General features: G+C 35.6%; 1 protein-coding gene across 5 annotated transcripts in view; it reads left to right on the top strand.

Moving 5' to 3' along the window:
- The window catches only part of SSBP2 (single stranded DNA binding protein 2), a 312,411-nt gene that overhangs the window by 84,743 nt on the left and 209,431 nt on the right, over positions 1-18,237 (top strand). For 4 of the 5 annotated variants that reach the window (XM_047730989.1, XM_047730990.1, XM_047730987.1 and 1 more), the window contains exon 3: positions 11,238-11,299. The exons of the other annotated variant lie outside the window; for it this stretch is intronic. In XM_047730989.1, the coding sequence (XP_047586945.1) occupies positions 11,238-11,299 (62 nt within the window). The remainder of the gene's footprint in view (positions 1-11,237; positions 11,300-18,237) is intronic. 5 annotated transcript variants of the gene reach the window in all.

The following is an 18,237-nucleotide window of genomic DNA, read 5'->3' as shown; positions in this document are numbered from 1 at the left end:
TTTTATTGAGTTCTTTTATATGCTAGGCACATAATGTGCCAAAGTACCTTATATTATCTTTAATTCTTATAAGAAATTTGTAAGGCAGATGGTATTATTCCTATTTTACTGATAAGAACAATAGGTCTCAGAGAATTTATATAACTGGCTCATGGTGATATAGCTAAGTGAGTTATGGAACTGGAATTTAAGCCTAGATCTATGTTTATTTGAATGCTTTTGGTTTTCCCCCATATCTGTGCTGTACAATATGGTAACCACTAGCTTTATATGGCTTTTTCAATGCTTGAAATATGACTAATCCAGTTGAAAAGTGCCAAAAGTATGAAGTACACACTGGATTTTGAAGATTTAGTGTGAATAGAAGAACATAAAGTATCAATAATTTTAAAATTTTGATCTTATATTGAAGTAATATTTTGGATATATTAGGTAAAATTAAATATATTACTAAAATTAATTTTACCATTTTTTTCTTTTCTAATGTGGTTACTAGAAAATTTTAAGTCACATATGCAGCTCTCATTTGTGGCCTGTGTTTATAGTATATGAGACAAGTCCAGCTTGAAATAGTGTCTCTAGTCATTTCACTAGTTTAACCCCCACCACATCAGGAACATGACAGGCACCCCCTTGAACAAATTGCCCTCTCTGCCAGAGGTGCAGCCTTCTTGAGATTCACTTGCTCCAAAAACAAATGCAGAAGTAAACAAACACACATAGCCCCCCAATCTTTTATCTAATTAATTAATATATGTGAACTGTTAGGGCCTATTTGCAAATAGGGAATTGGGGTATGCTTAGAACATAGAAGAAATCAATTGTCTTACCATAGAATGAGTATATACAGTGTAAGAAAAATTGGATTTTAAGGTTTGTTCAAATTGAAACAGAAATTTCATGTGTTTCTATCTCATGAAATCATTAATTAGAAGACTTTGTATTTCACCTTGCTACCCCACACTCACTGTTTGTTGTTATAGGGACAGTGAAGAGATTGCAAAAGTAATGCTCTTAATATTTGTATTTTTAATTACTGCCAACTTAGAAGATATTTAAAAGAAACCAAAGCCAGCTATGGAGATTTAAAATTTTTATTTTAATGCAGTTGAAAACTTGATGAAACTTGATGAAAGGATTTACTGTTCTCTTTCCTTAGATCAAGGAGCATTTTGAATTAGTCAACTTGCTGAATCCTTGGGGGTTCCCATAACTATATATATATATATATTTTTTTACCAACATCGTAAGATGTCAGAGCCGTGATTCTTAAACTTCATGAAAAAAAAGAAAAATGTTACTAATACACTTAAGAACATTGACTTAAATGGATCGTGTGGATCAAACATAACTAGATTGAAATAACTACATATTATACCTATATACCCTGAATTGAACGGAATATGAATATACAAAATTTCTAAGTCTATTTGGTAAAAATGAACTTATAATTTCAGAAGAGATTCACACTTTCCTGACAAGTATTTACCATGATTTTATTTTCTCTGGCTTCATTTGGAATACAAAACTGAGGATTTCTCTGAATTATTAGTGTGGATCAGTTTCACAAGAGGAATCAATTAAGCTGAAAACAAACTATTGTTACCAAGAAGATACAGTATTTCTGGACTTTGAAGATTAGTGTATGTGATTCCCAGAACTATTCTTTACTTGCTAGCTTGCCAAACTCCAAGTAGACTGTGAAAATGCATTCTAATTACCTAAATAACCAATATAGCATTTTCCGCATATAGGGAATGGCTAGATTAATTGAGGTATAAGTTTCCCAAAAGGTGAAAGAACAAGTTAGATCTATTTGGACTTAACATGGGTAAATTTCCAAACATTTTCAAGTAAAAGAAGCAAGATGAAGTATGGCATTTACATGGAAACCATTGAACATAAAGGAACATGGTGCAATACTATATATTTTTGTGAGTACATATTTATGAGTATAACATATAATAAAAAGTTTGAAAGAATATACATGCCAGACTAGTTTCTGAGATTAGGGATTTTAAAGGAATTAAAGGGGAATTTTATCCTTACTTTTATACTTACTTATATATATATATATACATATAAACATATGTATTATATATATAAATTTGCACATTTATTTATTTAAGATTTTATTTATTTATTTGACAGAGAGATGGCAGTGAGAGAGGGAATGAGAGCAGGGAGAGTGGGAGAGGGAGAAGCAGGCTTCCTGCTCGGCAGGGAGCCTAATGCAGAGCTTGATCCTGGGACCCTGGGATCATAACCTGAGCTAAAGGCAGATGCCTAACAACTGAGCCACCCAGGCACCCCTGTACAGTTATTTAAAAATAAAAATCATAGAAGAGAAAATACAAAATTATCTCAACTTCAAAATGGAAGCCTAGAAGTAGATTTGTGACAGGCCATTGCTAAGTACACCCTAGAGTTCTGAATAATTTCGGTTGGCTAAATTTCAGTACCTTTCTATAATCTTCCTCACACTAAATTTCGACAATAACTAGCTGCTTGTATTTGCCTATAAATACCATAGGCTTCTGTCACCTGGGCTTTACTTTGCCTAAAATCCCTCCCAATAAGGAGAATTTGCTTCTCCTTAGGAAGGTTTTCTCAGGGCTGAAGACTTTTGCATACTGTGCCAGGAAGCTTGGACTTTATCTTCTGGCAAAAGGGAGCTTTTGATGCTCTTTAAATAAAAGAGAAACGTTGTTTGGTTGGTACTCTGGTGTCTGCATCAATGGCAGTACCACTTCCCCTGCTCCCCAATTATGGTTAATAAAGGAAGGAGAATGTAATTTTTTAGGGCTTTGTACCCTGTTTAGCATTGCTTTCTCTCTTACTTTCACTTGGATCATATAGAAAATTAAAGGCTGCTTGTTGTAGAATGACTTCTTAAATAGTTTGAGAAGTAAAGGACCATCTTATCTGAGTTCTCGTGAGTCTATCCCCAGATTTTTTACCTAATTCAGGACAGTTTAACATGGAGCTTAAAGAAAAACTAGGAAGACCTGTTTATTTGGGTTGGGTATTGTGATACAAAGGAAATGACTAAAGTGTCAGCAATCACTCAGATATTCAATGTTCTTACCCTGGTTTAAGGCGAAGTAGAATACTTCTTCCCATTTTGTCATTCTCTGTCAGGATGAGTGAGGATATGGGTGACTATGACATTAGTCATAGACTATGAGCCCTTTTGAATCAGGATTTGCTGTGTTGAGCCACCTTTCCTTAGTGTGGGTTTCCTCTATGGGTAAAGTTGTGAAAAGGTCACATTGGAAATCTAGACATCATCTGAAAAAGTAAGATGTATATCTCAGAGCCCAGTCTTTTACTAAGTTTGGCCTTTTTTTTTTTTTTTTTTTCCTTTTCTAAAAGTGGGCTCTACACTCAGCATGGAGCCCATTTGGGGCTTAACTTTAGCACCCTGAGATTAAAACCAGAGCTGAGATCAAGAGTCAGACACCTAACCATCTGACCGCCTACATACCCCCATGGGTTTGGCCTTTCTGATAATGCCCTTGGCCTGGGCTATCAGAAACTGAACTGCTTTTAATAGCTTTTGTTACCAGCCAGAACAGAGCCTAGAACAATTAGCCCAGCTAGTTTTTTTTTCCCTTAGTTAAAAGAGATCGCATTGAACTAATGATAGAAATCACATTGCTACCCAGGTTATGTTAACTAGCTCATTGTTATATCTGATTGATGATAGATTCTAAACTAGTACCTGAATCCCAAATATAGTTTCTACAGTTTGAAATTTTCTTACGCCCATTAAGACAAAATTGAACATTCTTTTTTTTTAATTTTAAATTCAGTTAAGTACCATATAGTGTATTATTCATCTCAGAGATAGAGCTCAGTGATTCATCAGTCAAAATACCCAGTGTTCATTACCTCAGTGCCCTCCTTAATGTCCCTCACCCAATTACCCCATCCCCTCATATTGAACATTCTTTAGAAATAGTCTCTATGTAGAACTCTTCCTCAGCTTTATCTTTTATTATCTTTTATTTATCTGTTATTATCTTTCAGTATTTAATAATTACAAATAGAATACTAAGAAATCTTTACATTCTATGTCAATTTTTGTTACTTTGAATTCATTAGAAACTATCCTTTTTCTGGGTATCTCATTTTATTATGCAAAGGTAATTCCAGTTTACTCCTTAAATTTTACACGTTATTTGTCATGCCTCAGAATGAGGCTTCGTGACCTTACCAAATACAATTAAGAACTAGATTGTTGCAGATGCCAAGGATTTTTTCCTTCCTAAGAATTTTACATTGTTTATATCTTAATAGCCCTTATTTGCCATAAATTAGCCAGTAAGTTACCCAGAAATAGTAGCTTAAAAACATGTAGCAGATTGCTTCTTTAGATTTTATTAAGAATGCTAAATTATTGAACATCACAGACTCTAAAATTTTGTTCTGCTTATCTTTCACTGAAAAGAAAAAATAAAAATTTCCTAACCAATTTCTTGAACTTTAGTTTGGAGGCAACATAGTATGTTAGGTAAGAGTAATTGCTTTGGGGCCAGCCTACTGGGCTTGAATTATCTCGCTTACTTACTTAGTTTTCTTAATTATAAAAAGAAGATAATTGTAATAGTACTTTAAAGGTGTGCTGAGGTTTAATGAGTTAGTACCTGTAAAAGTGCTTAGAAGGGCCTAGCATGTAGTCCATACTCAAAAGTGCTATTTTTAAACTTCTTGACTAATTCTTTTTACCTTGTATAGTTTCTTTACTGGAGTAGAAATATAAATATATGTCTTATGTGTACATGTATGTTCCAAGTATCTATCACTTGGATGGCCTGAAATTCTCCTGCTTCCTGGAGTTACCTTTCCTATCAAAACAGCTCCAGCTCTACTCCCTAATATTACAGGTTCCCACAAGTTCTCTCTAACATGTCTCAGGCTTACTAGGGGAAGAGGAGCCTGGAGGTTCTCTTGCTGTAATTTCTTGCTCCCACCAAGTATTATAGCCCCACTGCTCCTCCTTCTTATGTCTGCTGCCTTTTCTTTGTCTGAGTTTCATATTTCTCTTATAGCCTCCGAGCTCCACTGGGTTGTTGCTCTTGTATATAAAAGATTGTTACTGAAGATTAGGGGAAAATTGAATGGTATTCAGCCTTGTACAGTACAGGAAACATCAACTTGAATATTAAACATTAACTTTTTTGGTCTCCTTGCCATGGGAATTTCTTACTAGCTGTTTACCTGAGGGCTCCCAGTTGTCTTCTGTCTTGTTGACTCCTCACAGCCTCTCCCATTGTCGTCTTTTCTGAATTCACCTAGACATCTCAGACATCTTCTTCCTGGGAGATTATCAGCAGCCTCCTGAAATACTGTTATTTTATTATGTGGCATATTAAGTATTCATTCTCTACTTTCCAACCATTCCTAGGAGCCTCTACTTTTCTAGCCCAAAAAATAAAAACAAAAATAGAAGGGATCCATCAGGGAGTTTTCCCAATAAAAGACATCATCTGCACAAGTAGCTTGTATATCTCAGCAGCTCACTCTCTCACCTGGGTGTAGCCTTTAAGAGGATTTCTACCTTCTAGAATAGAACAGTGCTATTCAATAAAACTTCCTGTGATTAGGAGATGATTTCTAAACTGTGCTTCTAGTAAATTCTCCACTGGTTTCATGTGACTATTGAGCACTTGAAAAGTGGCTAGACTGAATGAAGAACATTTATTTAAATTTAAAGAACCACATATGGCTAGGGGATACCACGTTGAATAGCACAGTTTTGGATTATCTGCTTTAAAGTTGGATCAGATTCTTCTTCCCATTATATGTCTATTTGGTTAGTTTTTTAAATTAAAATGAAGTTATTCTTTTTTTTTTTTTTACATTTAGGTTAGTGTATAGATGCACCTATACATGGAAATTTTTAGAAAATTAGTGGGAATGATAGGTTATATCTAAATTAAAAGACTCGAATTTTGTCTAGGAACAAATATATATATTTGTATATATATGTACACATATATGTGTACTACTGCTGTGCTATTGCAGATGCTGTCGAAGTGGGTCTGTACCATTCAAAGAGGTCCCACATTGATAAGGCTAGAACCTCTGAAAAGGAGCTGTGGACATCCAGAATTGTCCCATGCTGTAGTTGCTGTAGCTACTGCTGCTGCAACCAGCAACTAGTTCACTTTTGGAGCCACGGGCAGGAAGCCTCTCCTCTTCCTCCTGCCATTGGATCTCCAGCTAGCATTCTTCTAATGGCAGAGCTGAACAGGAAACTAGGTAACGTAATATTCAGAATCCCAGCACTTAGTGTAGAATGGACAAAGAAGAGTAAGTGTGGGGTTGAGCGATAATAGGTAATATTCCAGTATTGCCGGATGCAAGTAATGATGAAAAGCTAAGCAAGTGTGTATCTGTATATCTATGTGTGTGTATCATTTTTTTCCTTGTTTATATAAATACTAATTTACTATACACACTGTTACGTGCTTTAATTTTTGTTTCATTTGTTTGACTTAAATTGTTTTATAGTGGTTGTGCCTGAAAGTTCATAATTCTTTTTATGGTGGTAGGGTATTTCATTCTATGAAATGTGCCATAATATATTTCACCAGCCCCTACTAATGGACATATGGCCATTTGGTTTGTTTCTAGTCTTTTGCAATTACAAATAAAGCTTTACTGAAAATTGTTTTATATATATATATATATAATTTTGTACACATGAGCATATTTATAGGATAAATTCCTAGAAGAATTGCTATATCAGATAGTATGGGCATTTATAAATTATAATTATCACTTATAAGCCATATGGCATGTCTTATCCCTGCCAGTAGACTTTCTGTTCATTCATTGTTTGGCTCTCCACTTGTATAGACATGCTGAAAATGCCAGGTCATATAGTAGAGACACAGCATAATCACAGACAAGGCCCTCTAATGTAGAATATGGCAGTGGGAATGGGTATTGAGATTTATCTGTAAGTTATAGGAGAATACAGCTTTGAGCTGGGCAAATGACGGAAGGAAGGGAGGTGGCTGACCCAACAGCTTTAAAAAGCCTTAGGATGAAAAATGTGTATCGGAGCCTGGGTAATGAAAGAAGGAAAAATAGAATAAAGAGAGAGAAATAGTTTCCATACAGGTCATTCAAATACCCAAAAAAGGCTGAAGCCCATGAAACTCAATACAACAGAAAATGCCTTTTCATAAACAGCAGAATTGTTTCTAAAATGGCCGTTGACATTTAGAGGTATTTTCAGGCCATTCCTCAACCACGTCCGTCATTAATACATGTTTAGTAAGAAAAAAAAAATTAAACTATATAGATGAATATGATTTTAAAATGAAAGTCTTCTTTTACCCTTTTCCAGAGATTAATAGCCTTAAGTTTCGTATGCTTTCTTTAATATATATACACCCAAATGCACACATACATATATGCACAATTTCTTTTAAATAGAGAAGGTTTAGGGGTGCCTGGCTTACTCAGTTGGTTAAGTGATTTCAGCTCAGGTCCTGATCTGAGGATTGTGAGATTAAGCCCCATGTCACACAGTGTACTGGGTGTAGAGCCTGCTTAAGATTCATTCTTTCCCCTCCCACCCCTTCCCCCAGTAAAAAAGTCATTTAAAAAAAAAGTTTTACACTATACATATTGTTCATAATCTTCCAAATCTCAAACTTGAAAAGCCAATATAACATGGCTCTCTTTCCATGTAGATATGTCATATTCTTCTTAATGATTGCCACTCTTCTATAGTATGTAAGTATAAAATTTTATTTTACATTCACAGTTGGTGAATGCTTTCAGGTTGTTTCTAATTTTCATTGTTTCTAACAATGTGGCAATGAATGTGCCTTAGTTTTCTATAGATCAGGGTTCTATAGAAACCTGGTTCTGTTTTCCTTAGCATCATCTCATGCTTCCTATAAACAAATAATACCTAAAATAGTAATTAGTTTGGAGGCCAAAAACAAAAACCCATTCACTATGGAAACATATTCTTACATATAACCATTTCTCCTCAGGAATAACCTAAAGCATTAATTGTTGTTTATTCAATAACTATAAAAGGATGGCTTTTGTGTTACTTTCAATATGATGGGCCAAAATTTTAGCTGTGTCTGCCACTTACTTGGAATTTAAAGTGAGAAATGTGAATGTTATGTAGTAAAGACTGTAAGGATGAAAAAGATGATATATGGGAGGCATTTTGAGCTGCTCTGATGAACATAATACTGTTGAAAATACAAATGGAAAAAAAAAAACACATTACTTTTAAACTTCTTTCACAAAAGTCCATATTGAGTGTAAACTGTGTAGGTACTTTCCTCGATTACTTTTGCTTGTGGTTGCTTGTGAAAGTGCAGGATGGAACTGCTGAGCACCAGCCATAACATAAGAGAACTCCCGTTAGACTGAGTCGAATCCCTCCGCCTGCATGGTTCAGCAGTGAGACCTAGTCATGCCACTTTAACTGTAACCGAAGTCATTTCATAGTCTCCTTTTGATTGAGCATTGCGCCGTCTGCTTTATTTCGTAGTCATAATCTGTCAAGTTAGGATAAACTGAGATGAAATGTAGAGATGCTACCTTGAAAAACTTGCTGTTTATATAATTAGGATGATTCCAGGGATTAGAAATACTTATGTGTCTGGGACATCTCTGTAAGGTTCATTATTATGCCATTTCAAAAAGACACCAACTAGTGAACAAATGGTAAAAGAAAAGATGGAAAAATGAGAAATAGGTTTTTGACTAAGTTATAAATTTAACAGGACATCAGAGTTTCATTTATTCTCAGACTCATGAAGTACTACCATTTCTTATTTTTTCATGAACCAAGAAGGTAACAATAATAATTAACAGAAATTCAGATAGAAGATAACGTAGATTAAAAAAATTATTTTTATTACTCTTAGGAAAATTCAGGTTAGGATCTGGCTTTTATTTATATAATATAACATGTTTTGGTTCATTGTTCATACTTAGTCTATGAATTCAGGTTCATTAATCCCTAGGATTTCTCCTTTAGCTCTTTTAAAAAATGGCTATCACATATATAATTTCCTCACTTTCAGGAAATTTTTGTTTTTTGAGAGCAAATTACTTTAAAGTTCCCATTGGTTTACATTTTGTATGTTTAAGAACTCTTAAAAAATGATGATTTTTGTGATTTTAGTTATGGTTTCCTATCTTTTTTTTTTTTTTAAGATTTTATTTATTTATTTGACAGATAGAGATCACAAGTAGACGGAGAGGCAGGCAGAGAGAGAGAGAGAGAGGGAAGCAGGCTCCCTGCTGAGCAGAGAGCCCGATGCGGGACTCGATCCCAGAACCCCGAGATCATGACCTGAGCCGAAGGCAGCGGCTTAACCCACTGAGCCACCCAGGCGCCCTGGTTTCCTATCTTTACCTTAGAGAGTTACCTCTTTTCTTTCTTTTCTTTTTTTTTTAACATTTTGGGCTACCTTCTCAAGTCCTATCTTAAAACTTTTATTTATTTATTTTAATCCTTTTGGGACAAGAATTTCTAAGTTCTTCCACAGTAGGTGATAGAAAGGACTTCTTGATTTTTTTTTTTTTGAAATTTATAATTATGTGGTTGTTTACTTCCTAGATATGTTAAGGGCCTATGGGCATATTTTGCTGACTGGAATTGTTAAATAATTTTTAATTAATTATTTTTAGAGAGAATGCGAATGCACATGTGCAGGTAGGGGGAAGGGGAGAAAAAGAGGGAGAGAGAATCTTAAGCAGGCTCCATGCCTAGTGCAGAGCCCTACCTAGGACTTGATCTCATGATCCTGAGCTCATGTCCTGAGCTGAAATCAGGAGTTGGACTTTTAACTGAATGGACCACTCAAGCATCCCTAATTATTTAAACTAAAAAATGAAATCATACTTATACATAAAGATTGTTGTTGTTGTTTTCAAGTTCTTATTTATTCATTTATTTAATTATTTAAGCAATCTCTATATCCACCATGGGGCTTGAACTCAGGACCCTGAGATCAAGAGCGGCATGCTCTTCTGACTGAGCCAGCCAGGTGCCCCTGCCTAAAGATTGTTTTTGAGGGCTTTCTGGATCACCTTAATTGAAATTATAGCTTACTTCTTATTGTTTTCCATTTTCATTGTCTTCCTTCCCTGCTTTGTTTTTCTCCTTAGCATTTGTCACTTTCTACTTCTAATATAAAAATAATTTCTCTCCCTCTCCTTTTTATATTTTGCTTTTTTTGTTTATGATATGTCTTCTCTACTAAAGTATCATCTTCTTGAATGCAAAATTTTTTATCTTTTGTGTTTATTGCTATCAGTGCTTAGAAAAGACACTGTATAAATACCTACCCTGCTTTCCAACTTCTAAATTTAATTTGTAAAGAGTATTTAGTCAGAAGTTTCAATTTTTTAGAGATATTGACCTTGTTTTCAATTTTTTATAGTGAACTCCAACTCATCTGAAATATAAATATAATATATAAATATATATGAATATATATGTAAATATATATCTAAATACAAACATTTGTAAAGTTAATATTTCCATCTTGTTGAACTCTTTTTTAAAATTTTTTTAAGGATTGATCTATTAGAGAGAGAGAGAGTGCGAGTGTGGGAGGAGGAGTGGGAAGGGGCAGAGGGAAAGGAAGAGAGAGTCCTAAGCAGACTTTCTGCTGAGGTTGGAGCTCAGTCTCATGACCCTGAGATCATGTCCTGACCTCAGTGAGTCGGACGCACAACTGACTGTACTACCCAGGCCCTTTTTTGAAACTCTTACTTTATGGAAGACACATGCCTTCTTTCTCTCTATCCCCTGAAATCAGGAATTTATTTAAAAACTTGATCCTGAAGGTGTAATTTGGAGTCTGCACATATTAATTCCAGTCATTTGCAAATTCCTTGGTTAGTAGTAGTAATTGATTTTCGTAGTGATGTTAATAATGGTGATTTTGATGTGCCTTAAGGTCCCGAAATTCCTTAGGTTCCAGAAGTCTCTCCTAAAAGTCCTGGCACAGTGGGAAGCAAATACAGGAAAATAATGGTGGCATCTTCTCAAACTAGCCAATCAATAAATCACTATGTAAAATGAGTACTTATAAAACTTGAATAAAGGGTAATATGAAAATGATTAAAATCTTATATATTACCTTAGTATTTTAAATGGGAAAATATTGGTTTGTAATATTTGTGGAAAAAGGTATTATTAGGAAAGTATTTAATATCTCTTTTATTCATTTTAGATAAGATGGGAAAAAAACATCACATTGGGGGAACCACCAGGATTCTTACATTCTTGGTGGTGGTAAGTATCTTTTATTCCATTTTTATTAGATCGATGATGTATTTCAGTAGGCCTGTACTATACCTGTTAATAATTTCATGCTTCTTTTTTATTTACTTATTTTTGTTTTCTATAATTATTTTATGAGAGGTAGCACTTTTAAAAAAAGCTCAAAACCAGCTTTAGTCTTCTTTAACTTAAAGATAGTACTATTGAGTGAAGCTGGAACTGGGTTTGGTATATGGAATCTCCTACTCCAAGTATGGTTCTGTTAGTCAGCTTAGGCTGCCGTAATAAAATACCATAGACTACATGACTTCAACAACATAAATTTCTTTCTCACATTTCTGGAAGCCGGACATCCAAGATCAAGTTGCTAGCATGGTTTGTTTCTGGTAAGGTCATTCTTCCTGGCTTTTAGACCCTCATGATCTCAACTAAACCTGAGGATACAGAAGGTAGAGGCAGTGGTGAATTTTTAGGACAGTGAAGAATAGTCCAGAAGAAAAACTGAAAGAGTTCACTGTAGATTCAGGGATAGAGCTATGTAGGAACACTAAAGAGACCATACTATACTAAAGTCCCAGTCGATAGCAGAACTTATACATTTCACTCTAATACCAGTATGTCCAGGTCTGTGAATTTTCTGCAACTGCAGTGCGGTTCAGGTGTCCACTTGGACAAGCTAGGCTGTTTGTTTACATTTCTTCAATTTAGAAACATGTCCTGCTCAGTGGCTGATATATTCATCTCTCAGCATCTTAATTAAAAGAGAAAAACAGAAGCTCTCTTCTTGTGCCAAGCACATGGTTTCCTTGGCACGTTATTTGATGCCATCATCTTTTTAACCTCTCTCCTGAAAACATGCCTTACTAGAGGTTCTGTGGTGAATGGAACCGCACTTGATCAGTTGTGGTTGTGGGTTTCCCTTGTTTGTCTCACATATTTATGACAGGAACAGGTGCAGTCCTTTGGCTCAGAGCTGTTCCTGTATTTGGAACAACGGTTTATTGCAGTTAAGCACTATCATTGAGTTGTTTCCCTGGGGTTTAAGACTAAGCTCTTATAATGCATATCATAAAAGTCAATTTCTCATTTTACATAGTATGTATTTATGATATCTAGATCTATACTATAAAAATTCAGCTGTTTGCCAAATGTAATTGAGTCTCCTCACCTGTATACACCTTATTATTTTGTATGTTTCCACTTAGGTCTAAAAGTAGTGTAAGAAACCAATTCAGGAGTCTGTCCCTATTGGATTAGTGAGCTAACAAAGTGAAGATTTTGAAAATTTTCCGTTAAAGAATTAATTTTATTTTTTGTGCCTGATTCTCTTTTGCTCCATTTCTTGTGAATTTAACGTATTTTCATACTGTTGATAGTTGATAATACCTCACAGAATACTTTAGCTTTTTCGGTCTTAACTATCAGAAAATATAGGTCTTAAATGTCATTTGCTCTTCCTTTTTCTATGGCTCTAAGATTCACGGGAGCTCTTCCTCTGTGGCTTTGATGTTTTAACTAATTTTAATTTTCTCAAAGAAATGATAAATAATGGGCACATACATATTTTACAGTCTATTCAATTTAAGTGTAGCACATGCAAAATATGGGTATAATATTCTCAGTGTTTTTAAATTTTCTCCCCTGAAACTACTAACAAACCCTTTGAGGAGCCTACTTCATCTGTGTAAATAAGTGGTTCTTAATGATTTTGAGATTATGGGATCCTCTGAGAACCGATGAAAAGCTATGGATCCTCTCCTACAGAAAACTGTCCAGATCCCAAGCTTTCATTGTGTATAGACAGCCATGACTGTGGGCCTTAAATCCACTGGATGCTTTTGACCTTTTTTTGTCGGTGTTAACTGTTTCAGAGGTCCTTTTGATTTTTCTTTCTTTCTTTTTTTATTAGAATTTTTTTTAGAGCAGTTTTTAGTAGATTCACAACACAGTTTTAGGGAAGGTACAGAAATATACCTTCTGACCTCAAATAGGCCTAACCTCCTCCATAATAACATTCCCCATTAGAGTGGTACATTTGTTATAGTTGATGAACCTACTTTGACACATTCATAATTACCCAAAGTCCATAGTTTACATTACAGATCATTCTTGGTGTTGTACATTCTGTGGTTTTGAACAAATGTATAATGATATGGTCCATCATACAGAGTATTTTCACTGCCCTAAAATCCTCTGTGCTCTGCCTTTTCATCTGTCCCACTCTTATACTACATCTCTGGCAACCACTGATCATTCTACTGTCTCCATAGTTTTGCCTTTTCCAGAATCATTTAGTTGGAATCATACAGTATGTAGTCTTTTCATATTGGCTTCTTTCACTTAGCAATATGCACTTAAAGTTTCTCCATGTCTTTTCATGGCTCGACAGCTCATTTCTTTTTAGTACTGAATTACATTCCATTGTCTGGATGTATCATGGTTTATTTATACATTCATCTACTGAAGGACATTTTGGTTGTTTCCAAATTTTGGCAGTTATGAACAAAGCTGTTATGAACATCTATGTGTTTTAATTTTTGTGGTGAATATAAGGTCTTTGTCTAGATTCATGTTTTTGCATGTGGATATCTAGTTGTTCTGGTACCTTTTGTGGAGGAGACTATCTTTGCTCTATTGCATTGCCTTTGTTCCTTTGTCAAAGTTCAGTTGACTATATATGTAGATTTTTTTTCTGGCTCTCTATTCTGTTCCATTATTGCACTAATTTTTCACCAAAATCTAATTTTTCACCAATACCACACTGTCTTGATTACTATAGTTTTATAGTCTTTTTTTTTAATCGAAAAAGAATAGTCTGTGTGTGTGTATGTGTGTAGTTCTTTTTTCCCCAGTCTTCCAAGATTCCCTGTTTATGCACCACACCCAGTGTTCCATGTAACACATGCATCCTTAATACCCACCACCAGGCTCACCCATTCCCCCCTCCCCCCCCGCCTAAAACTCTCAGTTTGTTTCTCAGAGTCCACAGTCTCTCATGGTTTGTCTGCCCCTCTGATTTCCTCCCATTCACTTTTCCTTTCCTTCTCCTAATGTCCTCCATGTTATTTCTTAAGTTCCACAAGTAAGTGAAACCGTATGATAATTGACTTTCTCTGCTTGACTTATTTCATTCATTATAATCTCCTCCAGTCCCATCCATGTTGATACAAAATTTGAGTATTCATCCTTTCTGATGGCTGAGTAATATTCCATTGTATATATGGACCATATCTTCCTTATCCATTTGTCTATTGAAGGGCATCTTGGCTCTTTTCACGGTTTGGCTATTGTGAACATTGCTACTATGAACACTGGGGTACATATGGCCCTTCTTTTCACTACATCTGTATCTTTGGGGCAAATACCCAATAGTGCAATTGCAGGGTCATAGGGTAGCTCTACTCTTAATTTTTTGAGGAATCTCCACACTGTTTTCCAAAGTGGCTGCACCAACTTGCATTTCCACCAACAGTGTAAGAGGGTTCCCTTTCTCAACATTCTCTCCAACATTTGTTGTTTCCTATCTTGTTAATCTTTGCCATTCTAACTGGTATAAGGTGGTATCTCAATGTGGTTTTGATTTTAATTTCCCTGATGGCTAATGATGATGAACATTTTTTCATATGTCTGATAGCCATTTGTATGTCTTCATTGGAGAAGTGTCTGTTCATGTCTTCTGCCCATTTTTTGACATGATTATCTGTTTTTTGGATGTTGAGTTTGAGGAGTTGTTTATAGACCTTGGATATCAGCCCTTCCTCTGTAGTGTCATTTGTGAATATCTTCTCCCATTCCATGGGTTGACTTTTTGTTTTGTTGACTGTTTCCTTTATAGTAAGTCTTAAGGTTGGATAGTATCAGCCCTCCAACTTTGTTCTTCTTTTTTTTTTTTTTTTTTTTTTAAGATTTTATTTATTTGTCAGAGAGAGAGGGAGAGAGAGCGAGCACAGGCAGACAGAATGGCAGGCAGAGGCAGAGGGAGAAGCAGGCTCCCTGCTGAGCAAGGAGCCCGATGCGGGACTCGATCCCAGGACGCTGGGATCATGACCTGAGCCGAAGGCAGCTGCTTAACCAACTGAGCCACCCAGGCGTCCCAACTTTGTTCTTCTTTAATATTGTGTTGACTATTCTGGGTCTTTCCTTCTCCATTTAAATTTTAGAATGAGTTTTTGCTATCCACAAAATAATTTGTTGGGATTTTGATTAGGATTGCTTTGAATCTGTAGATCGAGTTGGGAAAAAGGGATGTCTTGACAATACAAGATGCCTGACCTTTTTAATCCTTAACTCTTTAGAGCTTTGCTTTATCATATGTGCCCTAGGTTAGGGATTCAGGATTATGATAATGGTTACTCTTTCTTTCTTTCTTTTTTTTAAACCTGGGAAGCTGTTAATGCTGTTAGTAAGGTCCAGCTGAATAGGATAATGTATATTCTTCTAGAACTTAGTGCTTGCTCATTTGGTCAAATGCAGGGTTCCTTTTGGATGGACAAGTTGCAATTCTGTGACTTCTTTTCACTTTTTTTTTTTTTTTTTTTTTTTTAGAATATTTGAAAATAGAGGTGTCCTATTGTTTAAGCTTCTTCATCAAATATTTACAAAGTGCAAAACTATGCTTCCCTCAAGGCAATAAGTACAGGAAAGATAGACAGTTAATAGTATTATAACTGAGGTATATACTAGTTTTAATAGCAATTCAGGAGGAATGCTTTTTTCAGCTTGTGAGATTTAGGACAGGCTTTATAGAAAAAGTGAGTCTGAGCTGAGCTGGAAGCTGAGTGAACGAAGGATATTTTGGGCAAGGAATAATTAGTATGAAGTCTCAAAAGGAATAATCATGAATCCAAGAAGTGACTGGTAGTTTAGATCAGGTGAATTGTAGGTACAGTACTATGAAGTGATAGAATATAAGAATAAAGACAAAGGCAGGGGCTAAATTATGAAGTCCTGAAGTACATCAAGGGTTTTAGATGAAAGCACAAAGATTTTAAACACTGTACATGACATGATTAGATTTGTGCTTTTAGGCATTCACTTGACATCAACATAGAGATGGATTGAAGAAGGCTGAGAACAGAGATAGAGTCTACTTATAAGTCAAGTGTAATTGTCCAGTTGAGAGGTGATAGCAAACAGTAAGTAGAATAGTTGGAATGTGAAGCAGAAGTTTCCCAGATTCTAGATTTGAGGTGAGCAGTGATGTCATTGACTGAAAGAGGAAATATAGAAAGAGCAACAAACTTTGGAGAAAAGGTCACAATTTGTCTTGGACAGGTTTAATTTTGAGATGCCTAAGTGACATTGAGATAGAGTTGCCCTAATACAAGGTCAGAGATATGGGTCTATACATCTGAGACAGGTCTACAGTGTTTTTTTCTACAGGAAATTATGAGCACAGACCATACTATTGGTGAAAAATATTTATAGATTCAACTGCCCAATGTAACAAGTAAGAGCAGGGCCTGGGGTTGGAATCCTGAGGAAAGTCAACATTTAAGCCTTGGTAGATGAAGAGCAGCCTCAAAGGAAACTAATTGGAGAGGAAGAGGAGTAGTCAGGAGAAAATAATGTATGGGAACCAGGTAGGATATTTAATGCAGAGATTAAATTCTGTGTATGTAAAAGGACCCAGAGATTGTCCTGAATTGGGAAGGGGGTGAAAGTGAGATTCAGAAGGCTGCTTTAATTCATTTTTCCACCTCAAGGGTTACTGAGAATAGCTGAAGTGTGTGGTGCCACATGGAGTAGTTTCAGGATTAACCTTTTTTTTTTTTTTAAGATTTTGTTTGAGTGAGAGAGAGAGAGCATGAGTGGGCGGTGGAGGAGCAGAGGAGAAGCAGACTCCCTGCTGAGAAAGGACCCCCCCCCCCCCCACAAATGAGGCAGGGCTGAAGGCCTAACTTCAGGACCCTGGGATCATGACCTGAGTTGAAGGCAGACGCTTAACCGACTGAGCTATCCAGGTGCCCCACATTTTTCTTTTTTTTTTTTTTAAATATTTTATTTATTTATTTGAGAGAGAGACAGTGAGAGAGAGCATGAGCGAGGAGAAGGTCAGAGAGAGAAGCAGACTCCCCATGGAGCTGGGAGCCCGATGTGGGACTCGATCCCGGGACTCCGGGATCATGACCTGAGCTGAAGGCAGTCGTCCAACCAACTGAGCCACCCAGGCGTCCCCCCACATTTTTCTTTTTAAAATAGAATAAATTTGAGCATGTATATAGATTGAGATGAAAAGAATAGGGAGGTTGAAGATATATGAAAGAGAAACATGCAGAGAAATGCAGAAATGAAGAAATTCAGGGAAATCGAGAGGTGGAAGCCTTGGAGAAGAAAGGGCAATTTTAGATGGAAGGAAGTGTGTGATTTTATTTTCTGGAAGTTTTTCCTTGTTTCTAATGTAATTTCCTTTATCACTTCTTTTTTTCTTTCCCAGTTTACACCCAGCCCAGTGCTATATAGTATTTCATATGCCTCCTGTGTTCGTTACCTTTACCCAGATCAAATCCCCTTTGAAAATGTATTTCCTGTTTGTTTTCTTTAATGAAAGTTCCCAAAGCTTCTGTGAATTTTAGAAACAGAAATGCCAGGAAACTTCGTTCTCCTGAAATTAATGTCCTTTTCAATTTGGGTAACTTAAAAATAGACACTTTTAAAATCTTCCTATTTAATCTTTTAATGGCAGAAATTATGCTTTATTCTTTCTTAATTTTATATGTAAAACACCTTTTGAAATTACTTTGGGCCCATGTACTTATATCCTGAAATTAAGTATATATGATGCAGCAGAAAAAATAAACTAATAACTAAGATTATCATGAGAATTCAGTTTCTTTCACTGGGAACGGGAAGTCAAATATTACAGTACGCTAGCACTCTAATGATTTTAGAGTCTAATGGATGACATGAGGTATAGCTAAGAATAACCAAATACCCATGTGAAAATAATA

Source organism: Lutra lutra, chromosome 5 (genome assembly GCF_902655055.1).
Source record: "Lutra lutra chromosome 5, mLutLut1.2, whole genome shotgun sequence".
Classification (NCBI taxonomy): Eukaryota; Metazoa; Chordata; class Mammalia; order Carnivora; family Mustelidae; genus Lutra; species Lutra lutra.
The sequence above is the reverse complement of the archived record's forward strand: the minus strand, read 5'-3'. Positions and strand labels throughout refer to the sequence as shown.